General features: G+C 37.7%; 1 protein-coding gene across 2 annotated transcripts in view; it reads left to right on the forward strand.

The window, feature by feature from the left end:
* The first annotated feature begins 9,270 nt into the window (after positions 1–9,270).
* LOC105515401 (chromosome unknown open reading frame, human C3orf67) overlaps positions 9,271–26,892 on the forward strand; it is a 317,628-nt gene continuing 300,006 nt past the window's right edge. The window contains exons 1-4 of one of the 2 annotated variants that reach the window (XM_011947206.1): positions 9,271–9,420; positions 12,080–12,169; positions 13,009–13,102; positions 19,997–20,069. Coding sequence is in view for 1 of the 2 variants with exons in the window: in XM_011947205.1 (XP_011802595.1) it covers positions 9,724–9,744; positions 12,080–12,169; positions 13,009–13,102; positions 19,997–20,069 (278 nt within the window). In the remaining variant the exon portion in view is untranslated. Of the gene's footprint in view, positions 9,745–12,079; positions 12,170–13,008; positions 13,103–19,996; positions 20,070–26,892 lie in introns of both variants that reach the window. The other variant, XM_011947205.1, reaches the window with a different exon arrangement.

Consider the following 26,892-nt stretch of genomic DNA (forward strand, 5'->3'; position numbering starts at 1 on the left):
GTTTCAGAACTGATAAGCAAATTCACTACAGTTTCAGGATACAAAATCAACGTATGCAAATCAGTAGCTCTGCTATATACCAACAACAACCAAGCTGAGAATAAAATCAAGAATTCAACCCCTTTCACAAATAGCTGAAACAAACAAACAAACAAACAAACAAAAAACTTAAGAATATACTTAACCAAGTAGGTAAAATATTTCTAAAAGGAAAACTACAAAACACTGCTGAAAGAAATCATAGATGACACAAACAAATGGAAACACATTCCATGCTCGTGGATGGGAAGAATCAATATTGTGAAAATGATCATACTGCCAAAAGCAATCTACAGATTCAATGCAATTCCCTTCAAAATACCACCATCATTCTTCACAGAACTAGGAAAAAAATCCTAAAATTCATACAGAAACAAAAAAGAACCTTCATAGCCAAATCAAGACTAAGCAAAAAGAACAAATCTGGAGGCGTCACATTACCCAACTTCAAACTATACTTGAAGTCAACAATCACCAAAATCGCATGGAACTCGTATAAAAATAGGACACAGAACAACAGAACAGAATAGAGAACCCAGAAAAAAAAGCCAAATGCTTACATTCAACTGACCTTTGACAAAGCAAGCAAAAACATAAAGTGGGGAAAGGACATGAGATTCAACAAATGGTGCTGGGATAATTGGCAAGCCACATGCCGCAGAATGAAACTGGATCCTCATCTCTCACCTTACACAAAAATCAACTCATGATGGATCAAAGACTTAAATCTAAGACTTTAAACCATAAAAATTCTAGAAGATAACATCAGAAAAACCTTTCTACACATTGGTTTGGGCAAAGACTTTATGACCAAGAGCCCAAAAGCTAATGCAACAAAAACAAAGATAAATAGATGGAACTTAATTGAACTAAAAAGCTCCTGCACAGCAAAAGAAATAATCAGCAGAGTAAACAGACAACCCACAGAATGGGAGACAATATTTGCAAACTATGCATCTGACAAAAGACTACTATCCAGCATCTACAAGGAATTGAAACAAACCAGCAAGAAAAAAATCCCATTAAAAAATGAGTAAATGGTATGAATAGACATTTTTCAAAAGAAGATATACAAATGGCTAACAAGCATATGAAAAAATGCTCAACATCACTAATTATCAGGGAAATGCAAATCAAAACTACAATGCAATACCACCTTACTCCTGTAAGAATGGTCATAAGGAAAAAAATAAAAAAATAATAAATATTGGCATGGATGTGATGAAAAGGGAACACTTTTACACCGCTGGTGGGAATATAAACTAGTACAAGCGCTTTGGAAACAGTGTGGAGACTCCTTAAAGAACTAGAAGTAGATCTACCATTTGATCCAGCAATCCCACTACCAGGTATGTACCCAAAGGAAAAAAGTCATTATATGAAAAAGACACTTGCACATGCAATGTTTATAGCAGCACAATTCACAACTGCAAACATATGGAACCAGCCCAAAAGCCCATCAATCAATAAGTGGATGAAAAAAATGTTATATATATAGACACACACACACACACACACACACACACACACCATGGACTGCTACTTAGGCATAAAAAGGAATGAAATAATGGCATTTGCAGCAACCTGGATGGAACTGCAGACTATTATCCTAAGGTCAGTTACTCAGGAATGGAAAACTAAACATCATATGTTCTCATTCATAAGTGGAAGCTAAGCTATAAGGATGCAAAGGCATAAGAATGATACAATGGACGTCGGGGACTTGGAGGAAAGGGTGTGAATGGGATGAGGAATAAAAGACTACACATTGGGTATAGTGTACACTGCTCAGGTGATGGGCATACCAAAATCTCAGAAATCACCACTAAAGAACTTATCCATGTAACCAACCACCACCTGTTTCCCAAAAACCTATTGAAATAAGAAATAACAATAATGGCTATGATTCATACGTGTTCTGATAGTGTGTTCTGAATGTGTTTGTAGGCATTAGCCACACACTATCAGCAGACATGCAGAAGTCTGTGAATGGAAAGAAAATATCCTTCCCATTAACTTATCAGAAACGCAGAAAAATAGATATCAGAAGACCCTGCAAGATGAACATGCTGGATTCCCGTCTACTGCCTTTTTCCCACTTCCCATTTATCTTGTCTTCTCTCTTCTTTGTAGCTTTTTCTATCCCTTTGAACTCCCTCCGGGGTTCCAGTTCCATCCCAGAAGCACAGCTGAAGGAGAATTCTAAGTTTCACCTGTCTCTCTGTCCTAGTGGTCATGGCAGGTCCTTACCCTGGGCCCCGGGGGAAGAGGTGGGTGAGGTGGGGTTGATAAGTCCTTCGGGTTCTTCACACTGGAACTTCTATGAGATGAATAGACTTTTCTCTACGTATTATTGTGTTCCATAGTTCAATGGTATTTAATATGCTAAACAAAATATCTGCCTCCTATGGGGTGAGAAAGGGTAAAAGAGAGAAGGAAATCCCATTCTTCTGCACATATTCTTGATGGTGAAATATAAGCTAGTACTAGGGCACTTGAGTGGAGGTGGAACTCAGATGCTTTTGGACAGCCGAGTTGGACAACCCTCCTCTCTGTGTGTGCTAATTTGAATTAGGATTAGATATTTTAGGGGACTGGTATGAATTCCTTCATACACATATCTATTTGCATCTGGTGGTTTTCACAAGGTCCAAGAGCCTCCCAGGAGAAAAATATTTAAACTCTGTTGAGATATGTACGCCTACCTGGCAGAGCTATGCCTAACTGATAGAAAATTGGGGAAATCAGATTTTAGGAGGGCTTCAGAAAAGAATTCACCATTAGGGAAGAATATACAATGAGTTAGATGAGTAACAGGACCTGAAATGATAGGGAAATATTGGTATGGGTAGGGCAAATAGTCAAACTTGTCCCAAGTCAACCACCCTCGTGGAATAGGCCTGTGAGTGTGTGTATGTATGTATATGTGAATTTTTAAAAATTACAGAACTTTGGGATCCAGTCAGCTTCACTGTGGGGACTTCTCCACCCCAAACACCTTATCTTACCTGGAAAAGACATCTTTCCCTTGGTAAATGAAAGAAGATACACGTCGAAAAATCAGTATGGACAATGATGATGGTAGGCAGTGTAAGTGGTACTCAGGGCGACAGTGTAGGTCACTTTATTTAAATAGTTCCAGTTGGGGTCTGGGCTTCAGAGTTAGGTCTGGACTAGCTGCATCATTTGAGTGCAATAGCTTTATAGCTAACCACTGAATATTGGGGCTCAAATAATTTTGCAGAAAGGCTTTTCTTCTTCCAATCCTGGCAACTGAGTGAAATTCACAATAACCATTCAGTTTGATTCCTAAGAATAAAAACACAAAATTCTAGATTTACTGGTGTTAATGCCCCTCAGTCAAAGAATATCAGGGATATATCAGTAGTGGAAGAAGTTGGGTTCATCACTCATTGCAACAAGGAAGAAAATATACCATTGGGGAACCTTGGGTATCCTAGTAAGAGGATGTTAGAACTAATGTTAGGATTTGGGTTTATGTTACTTGATTTAGGCGAGGGTTTAGGAAAGCAGAGCTTTGCTCTGGATTGGGTCCTGTCAAGAACCAAGGGTAATTCAATGATTGGGAATATTAAGAAATCTTAATATAAGACAGGAAGAATGAAGTAAGGCTTAGCTATAATTGGTAAAGAAGCAGCAGTCACTCATATTAACCAGGATAGGGAAATGTTTGGTCATCTTTTTGATTTGGACAACATTCATGTTTTTATCTTGATTCATCACGGTCACAGAGTGGCTTCGTATGATACTGATATTCTGTGAAACTGTTCGTGTTCAGTAACAACAGCAATAACAAAACACCAAAACCTAGCTGTGTCAGGCCAGTTCCCAGATGTCTTTGTTTCACTGGTGACATTAGCATTAGAAAGCAGTTACATTCTAATTTCAACAACTTCAAACATGGCAGGTATTCTTTGGCAATAGTGGTAACAGTGGCAACTAAGTGGAATCCTTCATAAGAATGTTTGGTCTGAGAAAAAAATGCAGTCAAGTATTCATTTCCGAAGTGATTCCTGGCTACTTAGTATCCTCTTAAAGATCCTGGAAATACACGGGCATCCAATAACATTGGATTTCCTGTTACTAAGCAGGTAAGAGCTTAATGAATCTAGGCTTGAATGTTAAGAGTTAATGTAAATCCTGGGATAATGAAAAGGGCCTATGATATTTGAATTACACATATGTACATCAAATCATTTAGAGAATATTAGAGAACCTTTCTTTCATATTAAATTATTCACATATAGTTAGAATTTTTTAAAAATATGTCTGGTGTCTGTTATTTGTAAAAAAAAAAAAAAATCATTATAGTGGATATCTCCTTTTGGCTGCCCAATATCCATCTTCCTCCTTCCCTAGAGGAGGACCCAGAGTTTCCTTTGGGAAACAATCCTTCCTCATTCCCTAGTTACATGTTTTGGTGATACCCCATTCCCAACCAATCAATATATCTCATATCCTTGCTTGCAGGGACTGGTTTAAGAATAAGCACTTAATCTAGCCTTAAGCATATTTATCTGACCAAAGTGTTTAGTTCAGAGATAGGCGTATCACCTAAACTGATCCAAATGAAGGTGAACTTCAGGACTTCAGCCCCAAATGCTCTATTTAGTGGTATCAGAATGTAAAATTGAGAATGCTATAGCCATTTTGTAAACCTAAAGAGAGCCAGCCTAAGGACTGAGCCAACCAAGAGGAAGCAGTGTGGAGAAAGGAAACCTGACCTCTAGACGCAGCTGGATCTACTCTAGGTTGTTAAGAAATCAATGCCGGCCGGGCGCGGTGGCTCAAGCCTGTAATCCCAGCACTTTGGGAGGCCGAGACGGGCGGATCACGAGGTCAGGAGATCGAGACCATCCTGGCTAACACGGTGAAACCCCGTCTCTACTAAAAAAAAAAAAAAACTAGCCGGGCGAGGTGGCGGGCGCCTGTAGTCCCAGCTACTCCGGAGGCTGAGGCAGGAGAATGGCGTAAACCCGGGAGGCGGAGCTTGCAGTGAGCTGAGATCCGGCCACTGCACTCCAGTCCGGGCGACAGAGCGAGACTCCGCCTCAAAAAAAAAAAAAAAAAAGAAATCAATGCCAAGTCCAATGTCATGAGTTTTCCCCTTACGTTTCCTTATAAGACTTTTGTAGTTTTAGGTCTTATGTCTTTGATTCATTTTGAGTTAACTCATGTATATAAATTTAAAAAGTAAAGCAAGAGTCCAATTTCATTCTTTCTCATGTAGACATTCAGTTTTCCACAGCCCTTTTATCACATATCAACACTAACTGGCTTTAGGTTAGAGAAAGTTATGCAAGAAAAATTTGCTACTTAGATCTAACTTTTCTGTTAAAAACCTTGATCATTTATGTCATTGCAAAACAAATTAGTACTAAATATCCACTTAATTTATTCCTTTCAAAGATGTATTTGGCAAATGCTCTTTTTCTAAACCTAAGTGCTTGCTATGTAAAGCTACTTTATTAGGAAAGTATTCATACCTAAATATCAAACTACTGGGATAGTTTTTTTGTTTTGTCTTGTTTTCCTGAAAAAGCTTTCAAGTGGTAACTGGTTTTGGAAATTTTACATTTATGCATGACTTTTGAAGTACTTGGTCATCTGTAGGTACAGGCAAGAAATAGTCCCCATAGGATCTCATGGACCCAAGAAGGGGGAAAGACCCATTTGAGGAGAAAATCTAAAAATAGTAAAACCCTCAAAAACTTTCACCATTCCATACTTTCTGGAAAAAAGAAGACACTACTATTTTCAAATCAACTGTCAAATGAATAACTTTGGTATCATTAATTTTTCTTGCTTAAAACTATAAAATAGGCCCAGTTTTAAAACTTTCCTATCAACTCAACATTATCATTCATAAAGCTATTCCATAATGTGTAAAAAATTAAAATAACCCTTCAAGTATTAAACATTTCTAGATTACTGTGCAGCAGAACAAATTCTCATGAAACAGATCTTATTTCTTCCCATTAGCCAAATAATTAGATTATGTACTGTAACCAAAATAAAAACTACAACAATATTGTGATAAATACAGTACATTCTTAGTTCAAAAGAATATTATTTCTTGTCAAATTGATAATCATACTCATCTAATTTGAATGGCTATACTGGCATACGAAGACTGCCACCCTTTAAAACTGTTTCTAGTCTATTCCATTTTAAATACTATCCAATATCCTTTAATATTAATATACCACCAAATTACTTTCTTTTTTTCAAATCACTTTCTTTGTAGAACAAAGACAAGCACTTTACAGCTTGTAAAGTGACTAATTCATAATGTTGTCAAATTAAGTTAAGCAATTTAACGCAATTACTAAATGTACCAACTTCTTAAAAAAAATTGTAGCAATTAAATAAATTGTTTCACTGTCTTTTATAGTGAACATAAATAACTTGGTTTATCTTTTATAATGAACATAACTAACTTGGTTTAAGCCAAGTTGTTTGGGCAGGCTGGCTTTTTCCTTTTTTTTCTTTTGTTCAGAATTCTGCTAGATATCCTTGAAGTCACAGTCAAATCCAAGCTTTTGTTCATAGCTTGCATTCAATCAAACTGAAGAGTATTTGCTATTGTAAAGTTGGATTTCCTCCTTTCTCTGATTTTTAATTCATACTGTTAAAGTACTGCACATTCTTATTTTTGCTTTATTGCTACCACTGTCATTGTTAATGGTGCCTCTCACCATAAGCAAAACACCACTGATGAACTTGGCCAGCTTTCAGATTTGCCCATTGCCTGGACAAGCACTATACCATAGTTGCCAATGAAAATCCAACTCTGAGTCTCCTGAACTTGTCAGAAATTAGGACAGTGAGGTGACAATGTTTGGCTTTGAACTATTACTTTCTCTTTAGGAAGTGAGGACATTGAAATAAATGGACACTGTTTCCTTCTAGTCTTAAGTTGAATAAACAGGTGATCAAAACCAAAAACATCTGAGTAATAAGACTTACTGATTCACTGTAATTATTCATTTTTCAATTCTGTAGCTCATTTTTTCATTGACAAACTGAGGTAATTTACCCTTTTGGTTGTAGATAAATGATAAACATATTAATTAACTGATGTAATCATAAGAGGAAGAAAGAAAATAAAGTAGGGCAAAGTTGTGGATTTCACTTCAACTACGGTGTCAAAAGACCCTTTTCAGAGACCCAAGTAGATTGTTAGAAGCCTTAAGATGTTCCCTAGATTCTCCAGATTCTCATTATACCTTTTGCCATCCTTATTACTAACAGCTGCCCAAAAAAGATATTCACATTAACTCCCTGGAGCGTGTAAATGTTTCCTTATTTGGAAAAACTGGTCTTTAGAGATGTGATTAAATTATCTTGAAATAAAGAGATTGCCTTGGATTATCAAAGTTGGCCCTAAATACTATTACAACCTCTTTATAAGAGACACACAGGGAAAATTCACACAGAAAAAGAGAAGGCAATGTGACTATGGAGGTGAGACAGAGACTGGAGAAATGGAGCCATAATTCAAGGGGTGCCAACAGCTACCAGAAGCTGATGAGGCAAAGAATGAAATCTCCTCTAAAGCCACTAGGGGAATGTGGCCCTACTGACACTTTGATTTTAGACTTCTGGCCTCCAAATGAAGCCACAATTCAAGGGGTGCCAACAGCTACCAGAAGCTGGATGAGGCAAAGAATGGATTCTTTTCTAAAGCCACCAGGGGGAGTGTGGCCCTACTGATTTTGGACTTCTGGCCTCCAGAACTATGAGAGAATAAACCTCTGTTGTTTTAAGCTACTCCGTTTGAGGTAATGTTACAGCAGCCACAGGAAACTAATATACCCACCCAATGTTGCTCCCTGTGATTGAATTCATGATATTTATCACAAGTTGTAATTATTTGCTATTTTATTTATCATCTGTCTCACTCCCCTATGTAAGCTCCATGAAGGTAGGGCCATTCACTGCACACCCAGTCTCTTAGCATAGTATTTGAAATATCTTATGTTCCTAGAAACTATCTGTCAAAAGAATCAGCGGATAAATGTCCCCCATAGGTAAGTCTTGTAAGACAGAGACCACATCTCTTGATCATAATTGTCAAAGCCTCCAGCACAGAAACTTAAAAGAAACTGCTGTTGAACTAAGTTTGCTGGTCTAGAAATCAAGAAATCTGGATTCTAGACACCATACCGCAATGTATAGCTGTGCCATGGCCCCCACCTCTATTTCCTTTCCATCTATTATTTGGCTTAGAATGTTCAAGAAGGTTTGTTCCTTATCTGCTCTTCTTATCTTTGGTAAGGAGCAGGTCCGAATAGCATTCATTTTCGTATCCCTTACATAATCCATAATAGTTGGCATATGATAGGACAATAAATGTTTGAGGTTTTTGGGTGAAGTGGAATGATATTGGGCTTTAGACTCAAACATAAATGAAACTCAACATTGCATCCTTGAGTAAATTCCTAATCAACTCTGAATCTCAATCTTCTCAAATGAAAAGAGACTAACCCTCACCTCACAGAACTGTGAACCTGTGAGCCACTCAGCCTATAGCAGGGACTTTATGAGTGGTACCTGATTAGCATTAATCTATGCCATTGACCTAACTCAACCATGAGTACAGCATCAGATAAGAATTCCTAACTGGTGCCATATGACTTTGGCCAAGCCATTTAACCTTTCTGAGCCACAGCTCCTTAGCCAAAAATTGGCAATAGTACCTTCCCTGTAAGAAGTGGCTCTGATCTAGAAACTAAATAAAGTAACTTAACAGTTACATTTAAGCGAGTGCTAGTCTCAATAAGTTATTATTTTCAACAAAAAAATCTTGGCTTCCTAGGGTCTTCTGAAACAATGAAAGGGTCCAGCAGACCCTCTTACTGCCTCAACGAACCCAAATGTGGGAACCCTCTAAACAAAGGCCGCGTGAGGGTTCCATGAGTCCATGACTGTATCCCTCAGGAACCTACCAGTTATCAGTGTTTACCAAGAGGAGAGACCAAGCCGACAGGTACTCCAGAAGAGTGCAGTACCTGGCATAGCCCTAATCCACGCTGAGTTTAGGCTTCTTAGCCGGCAGAGGTCATGACCTAAGGAGAGTGCAGGTCACCGTTTGGATCGCCCGCCATTTCTCTAGGAGTCCCGCGATTGCCTGGGCAACGCTACGTCACCGCGTATCCCGCGCCCGTTGGCGAGAAGCCTAGAGAGCGCAACGCGCAGGCGCCCAGTGGGAACCAATGGGCGCGGCCGGAACGCTAGTGGCGCTCGGCGCTGCCCTTTCGCGGTCAGATTCTGGGGTGGGGCGGCAGCGGGAGCGCGCCCGGCTTTCTTGGGCCGGCGGGCGGTTGTCTGTGGCTCCGCAACTGGGCGCCCCGTCACGTAGGTTACACACACAATCACTCCCCAGGGACGGCCAGGAGTCAGTCCAGGCAGCTGCGCCCTGCCCAGACCCGGGCACCCCGGAGGCTGGAGCCGCAATGGTGCGGGTCGAGGGCCGGAGATGGAGCTGACCAGGGGCCAGAGGGAGTGAGAAGAGCTTGCCCAAGTCGGGGCCAAGCACGAAGCCCTTCCCCACCCGTCCGGCTCCTGGGTTCCCGCCGGCCGATTTCCAGCCGTCAGGGTCACGCCACTCGCTGGAAACCCTGAACTCTGTGCCCCCCAAGCCCTGGGCCCCCTTCGGGAATGTTCAAAAATGAGTACCAGGTAACCCGAAACGGTTCTCCAACTTGTCTATACCTTTCTCCTCTTAGATGAGGTAGGCCGTGATCAGGGTGAGGATACAGTGCACCCTCTATCCCCATAATGCGGTCTTTTTCCGGGGTAAGACAGAATTAGTGGGTGAATGCTATTGGCCCAGAGAGAAAGGAAAAGTACCAATGTCTAGGCGTATGATTTGGCTTTTGTTCACTCTCCAACTCAGTGTTTCTTAAGGTATATGAATTAATTGTGAGTCTACTTAAAATGCAGATCTTAGGCCCCACTGAAACCTCTGAATCAGAATCTTGAGGGCAGGGCCCAGAAATCTTAAGTTTTAACAAGCGCCTTGGAGACTCAGTATTCCTGCAACATTGGCATCTCAGAAGCGATTTAGAACAGTGAATGAGTAAACGCATGCATTGTTACATCAAGAAGGAAAGCACTTTGGCTATGTGCTGTTTTATTTTTCCAGAACTGAGAGTCAGTGAATCTCAGACCTTGGAGTACATCAGGATTTCTTAGGGTACTTGTTAACATGCAGATTTCCCGACCCTCATCCCAGATCTGGTGAATCCGAATCTGTAGATGGGGGTCACTTGATTTACATTTTTAACTACTTCCCCCAAGTGATTCCTATGCAGGGGGTCCAAGGATCACACTTGGAGAAACCCTGCTTCTGGGTCGTCCTCAGTCACTTTGAATATCCTAGAGTGTCTCAGTGACCTTTCCTCACCTCACTGAACACCTCCCTTCCTGCTCTCCTGTCCTCGCCTCTGCGAGAGGTTACACTCCTTGTTTACAGTCTGCTTACCATGCTAGTCCTGCTGTTCTGATGAACGTTTTTGGCTGTATCTAATCAGTTCTCCACCCATCTCCACCTCTTTATTGCTTCTGCCTTTTCATTCACCCAACACTACCTGCGTCCTTATGAATGCTGTCGGAGTAGTCTGCAGTTCTCTTTCTTCTGTCCCATTCGTTATTACTAATTGGGCTAGACCACTTTTAGAGAGTTTGTCTCACTTCTTACAGATAAAGTATATGATCAAAAAAGGCATATACCCACTACAGGAAACTTGGAGAACATGGGAAAGCAAAAAGCAGCAGGGACAGTTTGCTGTCTCACCAAGTATGAGGACTTTTTTCTTTTAAAACAACTAGCTGTCTCAAATTTAAAATTCATGGTGAAAAATGACCTGCCCTCACAAGCTATAGTAATTCTATCCCATATACAGTTTGCACATAATACCGCCTAAGGAAGAAGACATTAAATGTCTTACCTTCAAGTGATTGTGTGTTAAAACTCAGAGGCAAAAATATCTTTATATTACTGAGGAAAATTAAAAGCTGGAAATTCTGTACAGAAATTAGACTTGCTCACATATTGTTTATAATTCAAACCATATTTAGTCCTCATATCAGATTCTCATTTTTTTGCGATAAATTCTTCTTCAGAGATAATTCTTTAATTTCCCTTTCTTAAATAATTAAAGCTTATGGACCTTCAGTAATATATTCAGTGTGCTTACGTAAGTGAGTCCTTCCATGTTCTCATGTTTACAATGAGGAACCAGTAGGCTGTCTGTAGAAACGATATTTGATTTCTCTTGTACAGATTTTCTAGATCTGCACATTAATTTGTATTACATATATAAAAATATCTTGTAGAATGTTCAAAATAGGACTTCCCAAATGCCTCCCACGCCTTTTTATTGACCAGTACTAAACTATTTAATTTCTCTCCCCATTTTTTGAATAATCTCTGGTGGTGCTGTTGAGCCCCTGCCGGGAGTTCAGTATTGTGCTGGAGGTTTGATGTTTAGTGTCTTATGTAATCCAACAACCCATTTTACAGATGGAGAATCAAGAAGTTAAATAACTCCAAGGTCAGATAGTTAAAAAGCCGGTGTTGGAGCCCCAGTCAGTATGATTAGAAAACTTGTATTCAGAGATAACTACCTGAATGTATTGGCCTGATTCAAGAATTGGATTTAAACCCTTTAGTATGGGTTGCAAAACATTTTATGTTTGCAATGATCTGTATGTGTCAAGTAAATGAGTCCCCCACTGAGATACTGTCGGGTTTGTATGGCACAATTTATTTAATGTTTGCCATGTTTTAAAAATAGATTCTTTAAACCATTAATCCAAAGTGACCCAAATCAGAATGGTTGTGGTTTAGATACAATCAACGTATAAAGTAGGAGTAATAACAGGGATAATGTTTCATCCCAGATCAGCTTAACTGACAGATGCCGGCAACGCTGGTTATAGACTCTGTGATGGATAATACTTCCTCATTAGCATTGTCTTTTACTTTAAATATTTTGTTTTCATTTTTTAGGGAGGTGCATTTGTTGAAATTTTCAGTGCTCAAGGAAAAAATCCTGGAGCAAAATGGAAGATCCTTGGCAGTCCATCTGTGATTTGGAAAGTAAGTGTTAGAAATTAGAGCCACGTAAATCAGGGGAAGAAATGGGAGTGAAGGTTATAAAAGAAAGGGCTTGATCAAATTTCACAACTGTTTTTCCTGTTCTTTCACTCCAAAACCCTTTCATGACATTGTTGGCTGCAGCTGTCCTCGACACCACTCTTCAGTTGCCTAAGACTTTGGCACACAGGTCATAACCTTTCTCTGTACTCCATGCCCTGCTATATATAATTTTAGATGACTTCAATATCTATAAGAAAAATCTCTCCAAGTCCTGGGCTTCTCAGTTTCTTAATTTCTTCATCTTTAACAACCCCTTCCACTCTACTTCAGCATTCATCCCTACTGTCTTAACCTGGTCCTTATCACCACAAACTGTAGGACCTCTGAAGTTACTAAGTGAGACATTGAAATATCCCTTTCTGCCCCCGATCTTTATTCTTAAGGTCCTTGCTCAGTTACTCCACTCTGTTCTTCAACTAAGTTGGGACCTTTAGGCCATTGACTATTCCACTTTTCCTGTGTTTTATTTTGTTTAATTAATTTATTTATTAATTTATTTATTTTCTTTATCTTCCTTTTCTCTCCAGCCCAGAATCCATCATCCATAATTTCAGTCACTTTCCGGTCCAGACCTTGAATGCCCTTGCTCTTTGTCCTTTCACCATGCTTCTGTATTCTAGTTTCCAAGAAGTCTCAGAATAAAAGTACTAAGGCCTAAGCCTGCTTTTAAGTTTTTGGTTATGGGATGTTTTTTCCCCTGTAGATCTGAAGTTTCAATTTTATAGTAGAAGCCAAGTAAAATATCCTGTGATAACTACTGTTTTCATTTTGTTCTATAGGAGTTTGATAAAGAAGTTAAAAGTTTTGTGTTTGTCCTGGAAGGCAGCAGCCAAACAAACAAAATTCAATTACCAAAGGAGAATAAGCAAATCCGTAAGTAATATTTTTAATATTGAAACTTAATATTTTGTATGCAAAATTATGCTTTTATGTCTCATAAACAGGCATATTAGTATGACTTCTACTGACATCTGTTTATGTAAGGTGATACAATTTTTTTTTCTTAATTTAGAGGGCAATTGTATGCTGGGCAGTATGCTAGGCCTTTTAAAAAATATATTCTACCTCACCATCTTCTAGAAATCTAGTAGTATCTTAAAGAAGATTTAGAAGAGTACTTGGCAGCCATTAATTATGATGATAATAGCATTTATTGAGCACTTACTGTATGCCAGGAGCTTTGTAAACATTTAATATTTATGAACTCTTTTCATCCTCATAAAAGGTCTTTTACAAATTAACAAACTGAGCTTGGTTCCTCATCAGGGCTAAACGGAAATAAAATCAGGATTCCTAAATTACAAGAAATTAATTTGTGAGAAAAAATGTATCAGAAAGAAGATATAAAGCATAATTTGGTGACATGTCAACTCATATGCTTATTACCTTTTAATATTAATCATAATTAAAATATATGTATGAATATGTGATTTAACAAAAACCCAAAGAATCTATTTCAATTCTTATTTACTTCAGAAATCAAAATCAGCATTTCAAAGCAGAAGAGACCCTGAGAGATAACCCAGATTTATCAGAAGCCCAGTTATGAACAGAGATAGGGTTACACTTCAGGGCTCTGTCACTAAATTAGACCTTGAGTAAACTGATTGATTTAAGGAATATGATTTATCAGAACAATTAACTAGAGTTTTCATCAACTATGTCCTATTTTTAAATATAAATTTCAGGTGATTTAGCAAATATAAATAGTTGTTTTTTACTTCCATCATTTACTTATTCCTTCTTTCATTCATTAGAACATTTATCGAATACCTACCATGCATGAAGCTCCATAAAAAGACCTGTTGTTGGTACCTGATTTTAATTCAGTTTTCTAAACTTATATAGGTTCTGTGCTTTATGTACGCTACTACATGCATATTTTAGATTTCCAAGACACAAACTAGCCATATAAGTTATAGGTGAAAGATGATTTATTTTAAAGTGGTCTGCCACTGTTTCTTTCTAAACTAAGAAAGAGACTGGGAAAAAAAGAAGAGATAACCATCATTAAAAATAATTTTTTTGGCCAGGCGAGGTGGCTCAAGCCTGTAATCCCAGCACTTTGGGAGGCCGAGATGGGCGGATCACGAGGTCAGGAGATCGAGACCATCCTGGCTAACACCGTGAAACCCCGTCTCTACTAAAAAATACAAAAAACTAGCCGGGCGAGGTGGCGGGCGCCTGTAGTCCCAGCTACTCGGGAGGCTGAGGCAGGAGAATGGTGTAAACCTGGGAGGCGGAGCTTGCAGTGAGCTGAGATCCGGCCACTGCACTCCAGCCTGGGCGATAGAGCGAGACTCTGTCTCAAAAAAAATAATAATAATAATAATAGTAATAATAATAATTTTTAATTTACTGCCACTTAAAGATTATGCTTTCCAATAGTTTCTGCATGTGTGTGTGTGTGTGTGTGTTTCTGTCTGTAATAGTAGGTTTTTGCATTTCCATATATATTTATACTTATAAATGAGGTGAACTAAGATGATCCAGGGAAACTGACACTGTAGTTTCATCTTCTTACAAGAGGCACAGGACATCTTTTTAAGGATATTGGTTTTGTAAGACAGATAGATACATTTGACTTTCAAGAACATGACTTTGTTCTAAGCCAATTGTTCCTTTGTTTTTTTTCTTAACTTATAAAGCCCACTTGTATTTTCATTTAATGTCCTCAGTATCAATGCACATGGTTACCTTAATAAAAATCAATCACTTTTAATAACCTTTCTCACTTGATGCTGAGAAAGATTCCTCCTCTGCTAAAGGCTGAATGATTAAATACAAGCTCTGCTTTTCCATTTTTATCTGAAGTTTTTTTTTAAGAAACAAACCAAATTTAATGTGTCATAATTACTTTTTTAAATGGCAAGATGATGGTTTTAATTGTAAAAAAACAGAAGAATCTTTTAATGTATTTCTTGTACAATGCCTTATAATTGAAAGTTAATCTGACTTTTCTATATCACATATAACACTGTAACGAATGAAACAGTTTATATAGTCTGCCCTGCACTAATGCCTTTAAGGTTAATTATTTGAAATTTTTGATAAAAGAAATTTATAGCTGTTTTTACTTGTGTAAAACGACCTTCTATGTGAAGTCTGTATGGTTAAATTTAAATTAAATGACATGCCTTGAATAGATAATTGGCTTTTAATTAACATTTCTAAATTCAATTACCATTATGTATTCCTATTTTAAGAGTAAACATCCAGTTTATTTATGCAAACTTGACATTAGGTACCCTATTTGTGTTTCCGACTGTATTAGGTACTACTTAGAAAGAAAGTTTAGTAATGAAATTAAGTATGTTTAACTTTTCATTTTAAAAAATAAGATTTCTGATTTAACTTGTATTTGAGGATCTCAAACACATAAAATAAAGGAAATTGTAATATTACTTATCAGACTGTGCACTTCTCTAGGGCAGGGATCTTCCTGAATCATCTTCTTTGTACCCTTAACTTAGTGCCTGGTCCATGGTTGGCGTTCAATAAGTGTGTTAAATTTGCTGTACTATGAAGCTATGACAAGTTGGGTCATAATTTTTCATTGTAACCAGCTGGCCTTGATAATGAGGCTTGAGTAAACCCTTCACCAGCTAAATAAATAAATCCCTGCTGCTCTTCACTCTAGAACACATTATATAGAGTTGCCCATATGAGAAGCAGCTCTGTTACACATAAACATATATCATTTGGAGGTCTTCTTCAGAGCTTTTTGTTAGAGGCTCGTATTTGAAACCATTGTTTTCTCTGCCTGTGGCATCTGAATCAAATGATGTGTCTCGGGGGAGTAGCATCCCTGAAGCCTGGCATTGTTCTGCGTTTCAGGTTCTCTGGAGGATGAGGTCACCTTTATGAGGTTTCCCCAGGCCTCCTCGGGCCCCCACTTTAGTATCATTTTTATCTTGTCATGACTTCCTCTGTTTAAAACCCGTCAATGGTTTTGACCTGCCTCTATTTTCCTGAATCCAGTGGACAGTTCTCAGCCCTCATCTTACTTCACATATTAGCAGCATTTGAGAAAGTTGACACCTGCTTCATAACTTTCCTCACGCAGACCCAAGATGTCCGTACTCCTAGTTTTCTTCCCATTTCACTGTTCTTCTTTCTTAGCCTCCTTTTGTGGTTCTTCCTCTTTTCCCCAACTTGAATTAATGTTGCAGCATCCCTGGACTCAGTCCTTGGCACTGTATCTACACTTACTCCCTTGGTTATCAACTTCCAGCTCATGGATTTAAATGCCATCTCTGTCTTACTGTAGCTTACATTTCCAGCTCAGACTTCTCTCCTAAACTCTAGTCTTCTTGAATATCATCTTACTTACTTGACATTTCTACGCTTGGACAGCTGAAATGTAGTATGTCCAAAGCCTAACTTCTGGTCTTTACTCCTCGAAATTCCTCCTCCTGCAGGCTGCCCCATTTCTTCTGTTAGCAACTTATCTTTTCAGTTGCTTAGGAAAAAACCTTTTAAATCAGCTTTGATATTTCTTTCTCTTCGTTCAGTCTATCTGGAAGGTCTTGTTGGCACTATGTTTAAAATAGGTTGAGAGTCTGATCACTTGGTACCTCCAGTGCTACTGGTCAAAGCCACCATTATCTCATGCTTGGATTACTGTAGTAACCTAATTGATCTCCCTGTTTCTGACTTGGCCTCTCTATTACAGTCTGGTTCAAATTAGCAGCCAGAGTAATACTTTTAAATTGTAAGAAACATACAAGTAATGTTACTTCTCCACTAAAAATGTCCTGTCTCTCTCAGATTAAAACCCAAAAACCTGTAGGACTCTGCAATATCTGGTGCCCTTCTTAATTCTGACCTATTTCCTATTACTTCTTTTCTTGTTTATGCTGTTGCAACCATACAGGTCCCATTGCTGTTTTGAAACATAGTCCAGTGCACTATCACGTTGGCACCCATGCACAGACTGTACCCTCTATCTAGAGCATTTTTCCCCCAGAATAGACATTCAGTAAATCTTTGTTGAATAAATGAATGAATGTACGAATGGTTTACCATTGATTTTAGGATGACTTATATTCTTCACATGGTCTTTAAGACCCCACATAATTGGGTTCCTCTCTACTTTGCCAGACCCATCTCCCGCTGCATTTCCTCTTCTGTCTCTCCTACCAGCCCATTAAGCCCTTTTCAGGTTTATCCAACCTACTCCATCCTTTTCCATAATAGGATGGAGTACTCCCTCTGCCAGCAACATTTGTTCCTCTCTCCTACACCCATCTCGCTTGCCCAGTCAATTCCTGTGTATTGATCCCAGCTGAGTTTTAATGCTTGTCCTTCAAGAAAATCTTCACTAATCATCCTCTTCCCCTGCAAGGAACCAGGGTTATATGCTTTCATAGCACCCTGACCTTCTTCATGGAGCTAGAATGTAAACTCCAAAAGGGCAGAGACCATGTATGTCTCATCTACTGCAAAAACTTCAGCATTGAGTCTTGTATGTAGTAGGTGCTCAGTAATCTTTGTTGCATGATAGACCTAATTTAATCCATATAAATAATCCTATGAGTTGTGAATCTGAACTATTAACCCAGTTTTACAGATGAAAAGTAAAAGGGCCCACACAGGTTTTCTAATTTGCTCAAAGGATATGGAATAGGCCATAATGAATGGATAACTGATTCCTGTTTTGTTTGTTGAAGTGGAAGAAAAAAATAAGTAGTTTGTTTCTGACAGACAACAGATTATAAAACTGTAAAAAGCTGCATATTTCAGGAAGAAACTAAATTTTTATGAATTTTATGTTCTTGATGGACGTTTTTGAGTAACAATTTCCACATTCAACAATACTTAGAGTGATTTTAAATATAATGTAGACAAGAATAGTCAGTTTAAATATACTAAGCCACTGGAAAATAAATGTTACTACAGAATTTATTTAGCATCTGACACACAGGATCAGTCTGTGTCAAATGTTATTAAAGTACTTTTTTTTTGTCAGATCGTCACCATATGGTATCGTCATATTTCTTTTAATCTTAGAAGTGAAGCCTTTTGGAAACTAGGGCTTCTATATGTGAGAAAGTTGAATTACAAAGCTTTCTTTTTTTGAGTGTAGAACTCTTTTATATCTAAAAATGCTCATATAAAAATGCCCTATGTGTGTAACTCTTTGTGTTTGAAGAGAACAGTGCTGATTCAGTGAGATTTGTGACATAAATTAGGGACCTCTTTTAAAGACTGATTTCACTTATCCTGCTGTTCTCTCAGCTCTATTTACAGAGGCCATTGTGCAATGGAAAAATACTGTGGGGCCAATCAATGCAAGATGCAAGAGAGATTGATTGAGGATGGTTTATTTAAGTTGGCCTCATTTTGGTATCTCACTTTGCTTTTGTAGACCAGAGCTCTGGTGGCCTCACTGGCTTTTCACATAAATATGGTAAAATCAGATTTCTGGAGAATTTTCTAGGGTCAAAGCCTGTGATCTCTTATTTCTGCTACATTTCTTACACTACTGAGGGCCCTCTGGAATGTACTAAGCAGAAGCTTAGTACTTTTAAGTAAAAGTTATCCCTGTATGTTTGATGAAAATGTTATGCATATTTTATCAAATATGTCTATTGTTTAGAAAGTAAATTTGGGATAAAATGTAGGAACTGTGTAAGTTGTTCAGGAGGGTTGCAAAATGGAAATCATAAACCAGAAGTTCTTTATATAGACTATCCAAAAATGTGTTGTTACTTTAAAATCCCTTAATTTATTAAGCCTACTACGTTGGAATAACATAAAATAGCATGAGTTTTAGACCAGTTGCCTTTTTTTGTTTTTAATCCATGTGTTGGTCTGTACTATTGGCTTTGTAGGAGAGGTTCACAGATAAATCAAGACATCTCCATTTTCTACCCAAAGTCCCACAGCAGGAAAATATATTTTTAAGTTGCGTGTTTTAGGAAGTGTCATACTAAAAACATCTGTTAAGAGCACCATAATTGAGAGATCAAGCAAAAGTTCAAAACCTAAAAGGAAAGGCATTAAGTGAACAGGTCTGGAGAGGTAATATAAAATCAGCTGATTTTTTTAAGCAGTTGTAGAATTCAGCTGTCAAAAGTACTATAGGGACTGGTTTCTCTGCAAACATTTTTAATCCAGATGAAGCTAGTAATAGGGAATAAAAGCTATCAGTTCTCAGTGAACATTAAATTAATTAAATATATGTTAATTAACAAAAGGTATAAATGAAAATATGTTCCCCTATTCATCTCATTGTGGACACATTTAAAACCATATGAATTAGCTATGGCTCATCAAACCTTCAGTTGTAGTTGTCATAATTAGAATTGTTTTTCTTGATCTATTGTTTTTTATTAAGTTGTTTAGTACAGTTAAAACTGCCAGTGAATAAAAATAATTGCGACATGCTTTTATGGCTGCCTTGAAGGGAATTTATAGTTCAATTTTATATGTCTCTGTTGAATGCAGCTCTATGTGTACATTCTCTTCCAACCTAATAAAAATAATAAATAAAAACTTATTATTTTTAAAATTTTAATAAAGATTTCACCAAGGCCACAGATGGGACTTTAAAAGACAACATTTGTTGTGAGTTTGATTTTATTTTCATCAATTTTTTTGCTTTCGTAATGAGGTTGTAACTCATAGGTAGTGCTATTGCAGTTCTGTGTATTACCGAAATGCTAAAAGCTTCAGCTTGTTGATGGTGTGTGATTGTATTTGTTTATATGCACATATAAATGCTTTGAACATTTGAATGTGTATTTTCCTCTCTCATTCTAGTTGGATTGATCCAGAGGTTTCTTGTACTTCAGATTTACGTACCCCTGGGACAAGACTTCTCCACTGAATTGCTGTAAGATACACAGAACTTCTTTGAATGTTTTCTGTGTGTTAGACATTTGATCAATTGAAGCAGTACCAACAATCATTAATTGCAAGTGGCAGTTTTTGCATTAAAGAGCAGTGACTTATATCAAGTCAACATCAAGTAATTAAACTAATTTAATCATATTTCTTAGATATCACTATAGTCTGGCATTTCCCTAGGAAAAGAAAGCAAATTTCATCTGTTTAAGAAAATATCAAAGGGTTATTATTGTGACAATAAATGACCTATAACTTGAAGAAATATATAATCCAAAAGTTTGAGATTTTGGTTTGAATGAAGGGTGATGTTATGTTTTATACTGTCTGCTATTCAAAACTATGGTTGGTCTAAAATTGATTGAAATATCTTATTTTAATAATATTTACTTTGTCTAGAAGTATTAGTCCTTCCTGTTTACATATAGACAGCTAGCAATATATTTGTTTTAAATGGAGATTGTTTAGCAAAAATGAAAATATACAACCTTTACTCAGTTGAGCTATCTATTGTGTGAGATGTTATTGAGAATGAAAATAACATTTGGTACACTTGAATAGAATTGAGTATTATTTAAGATTTTATTAATAAATTTATATATTTTAAATAAACTGTTATGTTTAAGGTATGCTCTTTTCTCATTTTTCTTTGTAATTAATAGCTGTCCAAGCTCTGAGCTTAGGTTTTTATTTTCCATGCCAGAATAAATGATTTTTCTTATTAAGGAAGATGATTCTATACTGCTTTTACTAAGTAAAAGATGATTTTTTTTTTCAGCGAAGCAATCAAACACACAATATTTATTAATCAAGTTCACCATCTTATATGGGGTGTGTTAATGGCACCCCAAAACAATTACAGCATGAAAGATCACTATCATAAGTCACCCTAACAAATAAATAATACTGAAAAAGTTTGAAATATTGCAGGAATTACAAATATGTGATTTGCAGACACAAAGTGACCACGTGCTGTTGTAAAAATGGCACTGATAGATTGCTTGACACAGGATTGCTACAAACCTTCAACTTGTAACAAACATAATATCTGCAAAGTGCAATAAAGCAAAACTCAGTAAAACAAGGTATGCCTGTAGCTATGTAAGACATCTTTCCATTCTGGTCTAGGTAGTTCTGCATCACTCTTTTGGATGTTACACAATTTCAATCCATTGACCAAGCTGATCTATTTTCACACATCATGTTTTCCACACTTATATTTCTTCACATTCTTCTTTTTGCTTGGAACAGGATTCTTTTTATTATTATTATTATTATTATACTTTAAGTTCTAGTACATATGTGCAGAATGTGCAGGTTTGTTACATAGGTATACATGTGCCATGGTGGTTTGCTGCAGCCATCAACTCATCATCTACATTATTATTAGCATTTCTCCTAATGCTATCCCTCCCCTAGCCCCCCAGCCCCTGATTGGCCCTGGTGTGTGATGTTCCCCTCCCTGTGTCCATGTTTTCTCATTGTTCACCTCTCACTTACGAGTGAGAATATGTGGTGTTTGGTTTCTGTTCCTATGTTAGTTTGCTGAGAGTGATGGTTTCCAGCTTCATCCATGTTCCTGCAAAGGACATGAACTCATCCTCTTTTACAGCTGCATAGTATTCCATGGTGTATATGTGCTACATTTTCTTTATCCAGTCTATCATTGACGGCATTTGGATCGGTTCCAAGTCTTTGCTATTGTGAATAGTGCCGCAATAAACATATGTGTGCATGTGTCTTTATAGTGGGATGATTTATAATCCTTTGGATATATACCCAGTAATGGAATTGCTGGGTGAAATGGTATTTCTGGTTCTAGATTCTTGAAGAATCGCCACATTATCTTCCCAGTGGTTTTATTTAGACTCTCACCAACAGGGTAAAAGCATTCCTATTTCTCCATATCCTCTCCAGCATCTGTTTCCTGACTTTTTAATGATTGCCATTCTAACTGGCGTGAGATGATATCTCATTGTGGTTTTGATTTGCATTTCTCTCATGACCAGTGATGATGAGCTTTTTTTCGCATATTTGTTGGCCACATAAGTGTCTTCTTTTGAGAAGTATCTGTTCATATCCTTTGCCCAGTTTTTGATGGAAATTTTTTTTTTAATTGTAAATTAGTTTAAGTTCCTGGTAGATTCTGGATATTACCCCTTGTCAGATGGATAGATTGCAAAAATTTTCTCCCATTCTGTAGGTTGCCTGTTCACTCTGATGATAGTTTGTTTTGCTGTGCAGAAGCTTTTTAGTTTAATTAGATCCCATTTGTCAATTTCGGCTTTTGTTGCCATTGCTTTTGGTGTTTTAGTCATGAAGTCTTTACCCATGCCTATGTCTTGAATGGTATTGCCTAGGTTTTCTTCTAGGGTTTGTATGGTTTTAGGTTTTACGTTTAAGTCTTTAATCCATCTTGAGTTAATTTTTGTATAAGGTGTAAGGAAGGGGTCCAGTTTCAGTATTCTGCATGTGGCTATCCAGTTTTCCCAGCACCATTTATTAAATAAGGAATCCTTTCCCCATTGCTTGTTTTTGTCAGGTTTGTCAAAGATCAGCTGGTTGTGGATGTGTAGCATTATTTCTGAGACCTCTGTTCTGTTCCATTGGTCTATATATCTGTTTTGGTACCAGCACCATACTGTTTTGGTTACTGTAGCCTTGTGGTATAGTTAGAAGTTAGATAGCATGATGCCGCCAGCTTTATGCTTTTTGCTTAGGATTGTCTTGGCTATATGGGCTCTTTTTTGGTTCCACATGAAATTTAAAGTAGTTTTTTCCAATTCTGTGAAGAAAGTCATTAGTAGCTTGATAGGGATGACATTGAATCTATAAATTACCTTGGGTAGTATGGCCATTTTCACAATATTGATTCTTCCTATCCATGAGAATGGAATGTTTTTCCATTTGTTTGTGTCCTCTCTTATTTCCTTGAGCAATGGTTTGTAGTTCTCCTTGAAGAGGTCCTTCACATCCCTTGTAAGTTGTATTCCAAGGTATTTTATTCTCTTTGTAGCTGTTATGAATGGGAGTTCACTCATGATTTGGTTCTCTGTTTGTCTGTTACTGGTGTATAGGCGTGCTTATGATTTTTGCACATTGATTTTGTATCCTGAGACTTTGTTGAAGTTGGTTATCAGCTTAAGTTTTTGGACTGAGATGATGGGGTTTTCTAAATATGCAATCATGTCATCTGCAAGTGGAGACAATTTTACTTCCTCTCTCCCTATTTGAATACCCTTTATTTCTTTCTCTTGCCTGACTGCTGTGGCCAGAACTACCAATACTGTGTTGAGTAAGAGTGATGAGAGGGCATCCTTGTCTTGTGCCAGTTTTCAAAGGGAATGATTCCAGTTTTTGGCCATTCGGTATTATATTGACTATGGGTTTGTCATAAATAGCTCTTATTATTTTGAGATACATTCCACCAATACCTAGTTTATTGAGAGCTTTTAACATGAAGGGGTGTTGAATTGTATCGAAGGCCTTTTCTGCATCTGTTGAGATCATGAGGTGCTTGTCATTGGTTCTGTTTGTGTGATGGATTGTGTTGATTGATTTGCCCATGTTGAACCAGCCTTGCATCCCAGGGATGAAGCTGACTTGATTGCGGTGGCTAAGCTTTTTGCATCAATGTTCATCAGGGATATTGGCCTGAAATTTTCTTTTTTTGTTTTGTCTCTGTCAGATTTTGGTATCAGGGTGATGCTGGCCTCATAAAATAAGTTAGGGAGGAGTCCCTTTTTTTCTATTGTTTGGAATAGTTTCAGAAGAACTCATACCAGCTCCTCTTTATAGTTGTGGTAGAATTTGACTGTGAATCTGTCTGGTCCTGGGCTTTCTTTGGTTGATAGGGTATTAATTACTGCATCAATTTCAGGACTTGTTATTAGTCTACTCAGGGATTCAACTTCTTCCTGGTTTAGTCTTGGAAGGTTGTATGTGTCCAGGAATTTATCCATTTCTTCTAGATTTTCTAGTTTATTTGCATAGAGGTGTTTATAGTATTCTCTGATGGTAGTTTGTATTTCTGTGGGATCAGTGGTGAAATCCCCTGTATCATTTTTTATTGTATCTATTTGATTCTTCTCTCTTTTCTTCTTTATTAGTCTGGCTAGTGATCTATCTATTTTGTTAATCTTTTCAAAAAACTAGCTGCTGGAGTCATTGATTTTTTGAAGGGTTCTTCATGTCTCTATCTCCTTCAGTTCTGCTGTGATCTTAGTTATTTCTTGCCTTCTGCTAGCTTTTGAATTTGTTTGCTCACGCTTCTCTAGTTCTTTTAGTTGTGATCTTAGGGTGTCAATTTTAGATCTTTCCCACTTTCTGATGTGGGCATTTAGTGCTGTAAATTTAATTCTAAACACTGCTTTAGCTGTGTTTCAGAGATTCTGGTGTGTTGTGTCTTTGTTCTCATTGGTTTCAAAGAACTTATTTATTTCTGCCTTGATTTTGTTATTTACCCAGTAGTCATTCAAGAGCAGGTTGTTCAGTTTCCATGTAGTTGTGTGGTTTTGAGTGAGTTTCTTAATCCTGAATTCTAATTTGATTGCACTGTGGTCTGAGAGACTGTGTTATGATTTCCATTCTTTTGTATTTTTTGAGGAATGTTTTACTTCCTATTATATGGTCAATTTTAGAGTAAGTACAATGTGGTACTGAGAAGAATGTATATTCTGTTGATTTGGGGTGGAGAGTTCTGTAGAAGTCTATTAGGTCTGCTTGGACCAGAGTTGAGTTCAAGTCCTAAATATCCTTGTTAGTTTTCTATCTCATTGATCTGTCTAATATTGACAGTAGGGTGTTAAAGTCTCCCACTATTATTGTGTGGAGTCTAAGTCTCTTTGTTGGTCTCTAAGAACTTGCTTTATGAATCTGGGTGCTCCTGTATTAGGTGCATATATATTTAGGATAGTTAGCTCTTCTTGTTGCTTTGATCCCTTAACCATTATGTAATGTCCTTCTTTGTCTTTTTTGATCTTTGATGGTTTAAAGTCTGTTTTATCAGAGATTAGGATTGCAACCCCTGCTTTTTTTTCTTTCCATTTGCTTGGTAAATATTCCTCCATCCCTTTATTTTGAGCCTATGTGTGTCTTTACATGTGAGATGGGTCTGCTGAATACAGCACACTGATGGTTCTTGACTCTTTATCCAATTTGCCAGTCTGTGTCTTAATTAGGGGCATTTAGCTTGTTTACAGTTAAGGTTAATATTGTTATGTGTGAATTTGATCCTGTCATTATGATGCTAGCTGGTTATTTTGCTCGTTAGGTGATGCAATTTCTTCATAGTGTCAATGATCTTTATAATTTGGTATGTTTTTGCAGTGGCTGGTTCCAGTTTTTCCTTTCCATGTTTAATGTTTCCTTGAGGAGCTCTTGTAAGGCAGGCCTTGTGGTGACAAAATCTCTCAGCATTTGCTTGTCTGTAGAGGATTTTATTTCTCCTTTGCTTATGAAGCTTAGTTTGACTGGATATGAAATTCTGGGTTGAAAAGTCTTTAAGAATGTTAAATATTGGCCCCCATTCTCTTCTGGCTTGTAGAGTTTCTGCAGAGAGATCCATTGTTAGTCTGATGGGCTTCCCTTTGTGGGTAATCTAACCTTTCTCTCTGGTTGCCCTTAACATTTTTTCCTTCATTTCAGCCTTGGAGAATCTGACAATTATGTGTCTTGGGATTGCTCTTCTCGAGGAGTATCTTTGTGGCGTTCTCTGTATTTCCTGAATTTGAATGTTGGCCTGTCTTGCTAGGTTGGGGAAGTTCTCCTGGATAATATCCTGAAGAGTGTTTTCCAATTGATTCCATTCTCCCCATCACTTTCAGGTACACCAAACATACATAGATTTGGTCTTTTCACATAGTCTCATATTTTTGAAGGCTCTTTTCATTCGTTTTCATTCTTTTTTTCTCTAATCTTATCTTCATACTTTATTTCCTTAAGTTGATCTTCAATCTCTGATATCCTTTCTTTTGCTTGAACGATTTGGCTCTTGATAGTTGTGTACAGTTCACGAAGTTCTTGTGCTGCGTTTTTCAGCTCCGTCAGGTCATTTATGTTCTTCTCTAAACGGGTTATTCTAGTTAGCAATTCCTCTAACCTTTTTTCAAGGTTCTTAGCTTCCTTGCATTGGGTTAGAAACATGCTCCTTTAGCTCGAAGGAATTTGTTATTACCCACCTTCTCAAGCCTACCTCTGTCAATTCATCAAAGTCATTCTCCATCGAGTTTTATTCCCTTGCTGGCAAGGAGTTGTGATCCTTTGGAGGAGAAGAGGCATTCTGGTTTTTGGAATTTTCAGCCTTTTGCGCTTGTTGGTGACCTTTGGATGGGGTTTTTGTGTGGACATCCTTTTTGTTGATGTTGATGCTATTCCTTTCTGTTTGTTAGTTTTTCTTCTAACAGTCAGACCCCTCTGCTGCAGGTGTGCTGGAGTTTGCTAGTAGTCTACTTCAGACCCTGTTTGCCTGGGTATCACCAGTGGAGGCTGCAGAACAGCAAAGATTGCTGCCTGTTCCTTCCTCTGGGAGCTTCATCCCAAAGGGGCACCTGCCAGATGCCAGCTGGAGCTCTCCTGTATGAGCATCTGTCGACCTCTGCTGGGAGGTGTCTCCTAGTCAGGAGGTATGGGAGTCAGGGACCCACTTGAGGAGGCAGTCTGTCCCTTAGCAAAGCTCGAGCGCTGTGCTGGGAGAGCCACTGCTCTCATCAGAGCCAGCAGGTAGGAACATTTAAGTCTGCTGAAGCTGTGCCCACAGCTGCCCCTTTCCCCAGGTGCTCCATCCCAGGAAGATGGGAGTTTTATCTATAAGT

This window comes from Colobus angolensis, unplaced genomic scaffold (genome assembly GCF_000951035.1).
Source record: "Colobus angolensis palliatus isolate OR3802 unplaced genomic scaffold, Cang.pa_1.0 Scaffold26, whole genome shotgun sequence".
Lineage (NCBI taxonomy): Eukaryota > Metazoa > Chordata > Mammalia > Primates > Cercopithecidae > Colobus > Colobus angolensis.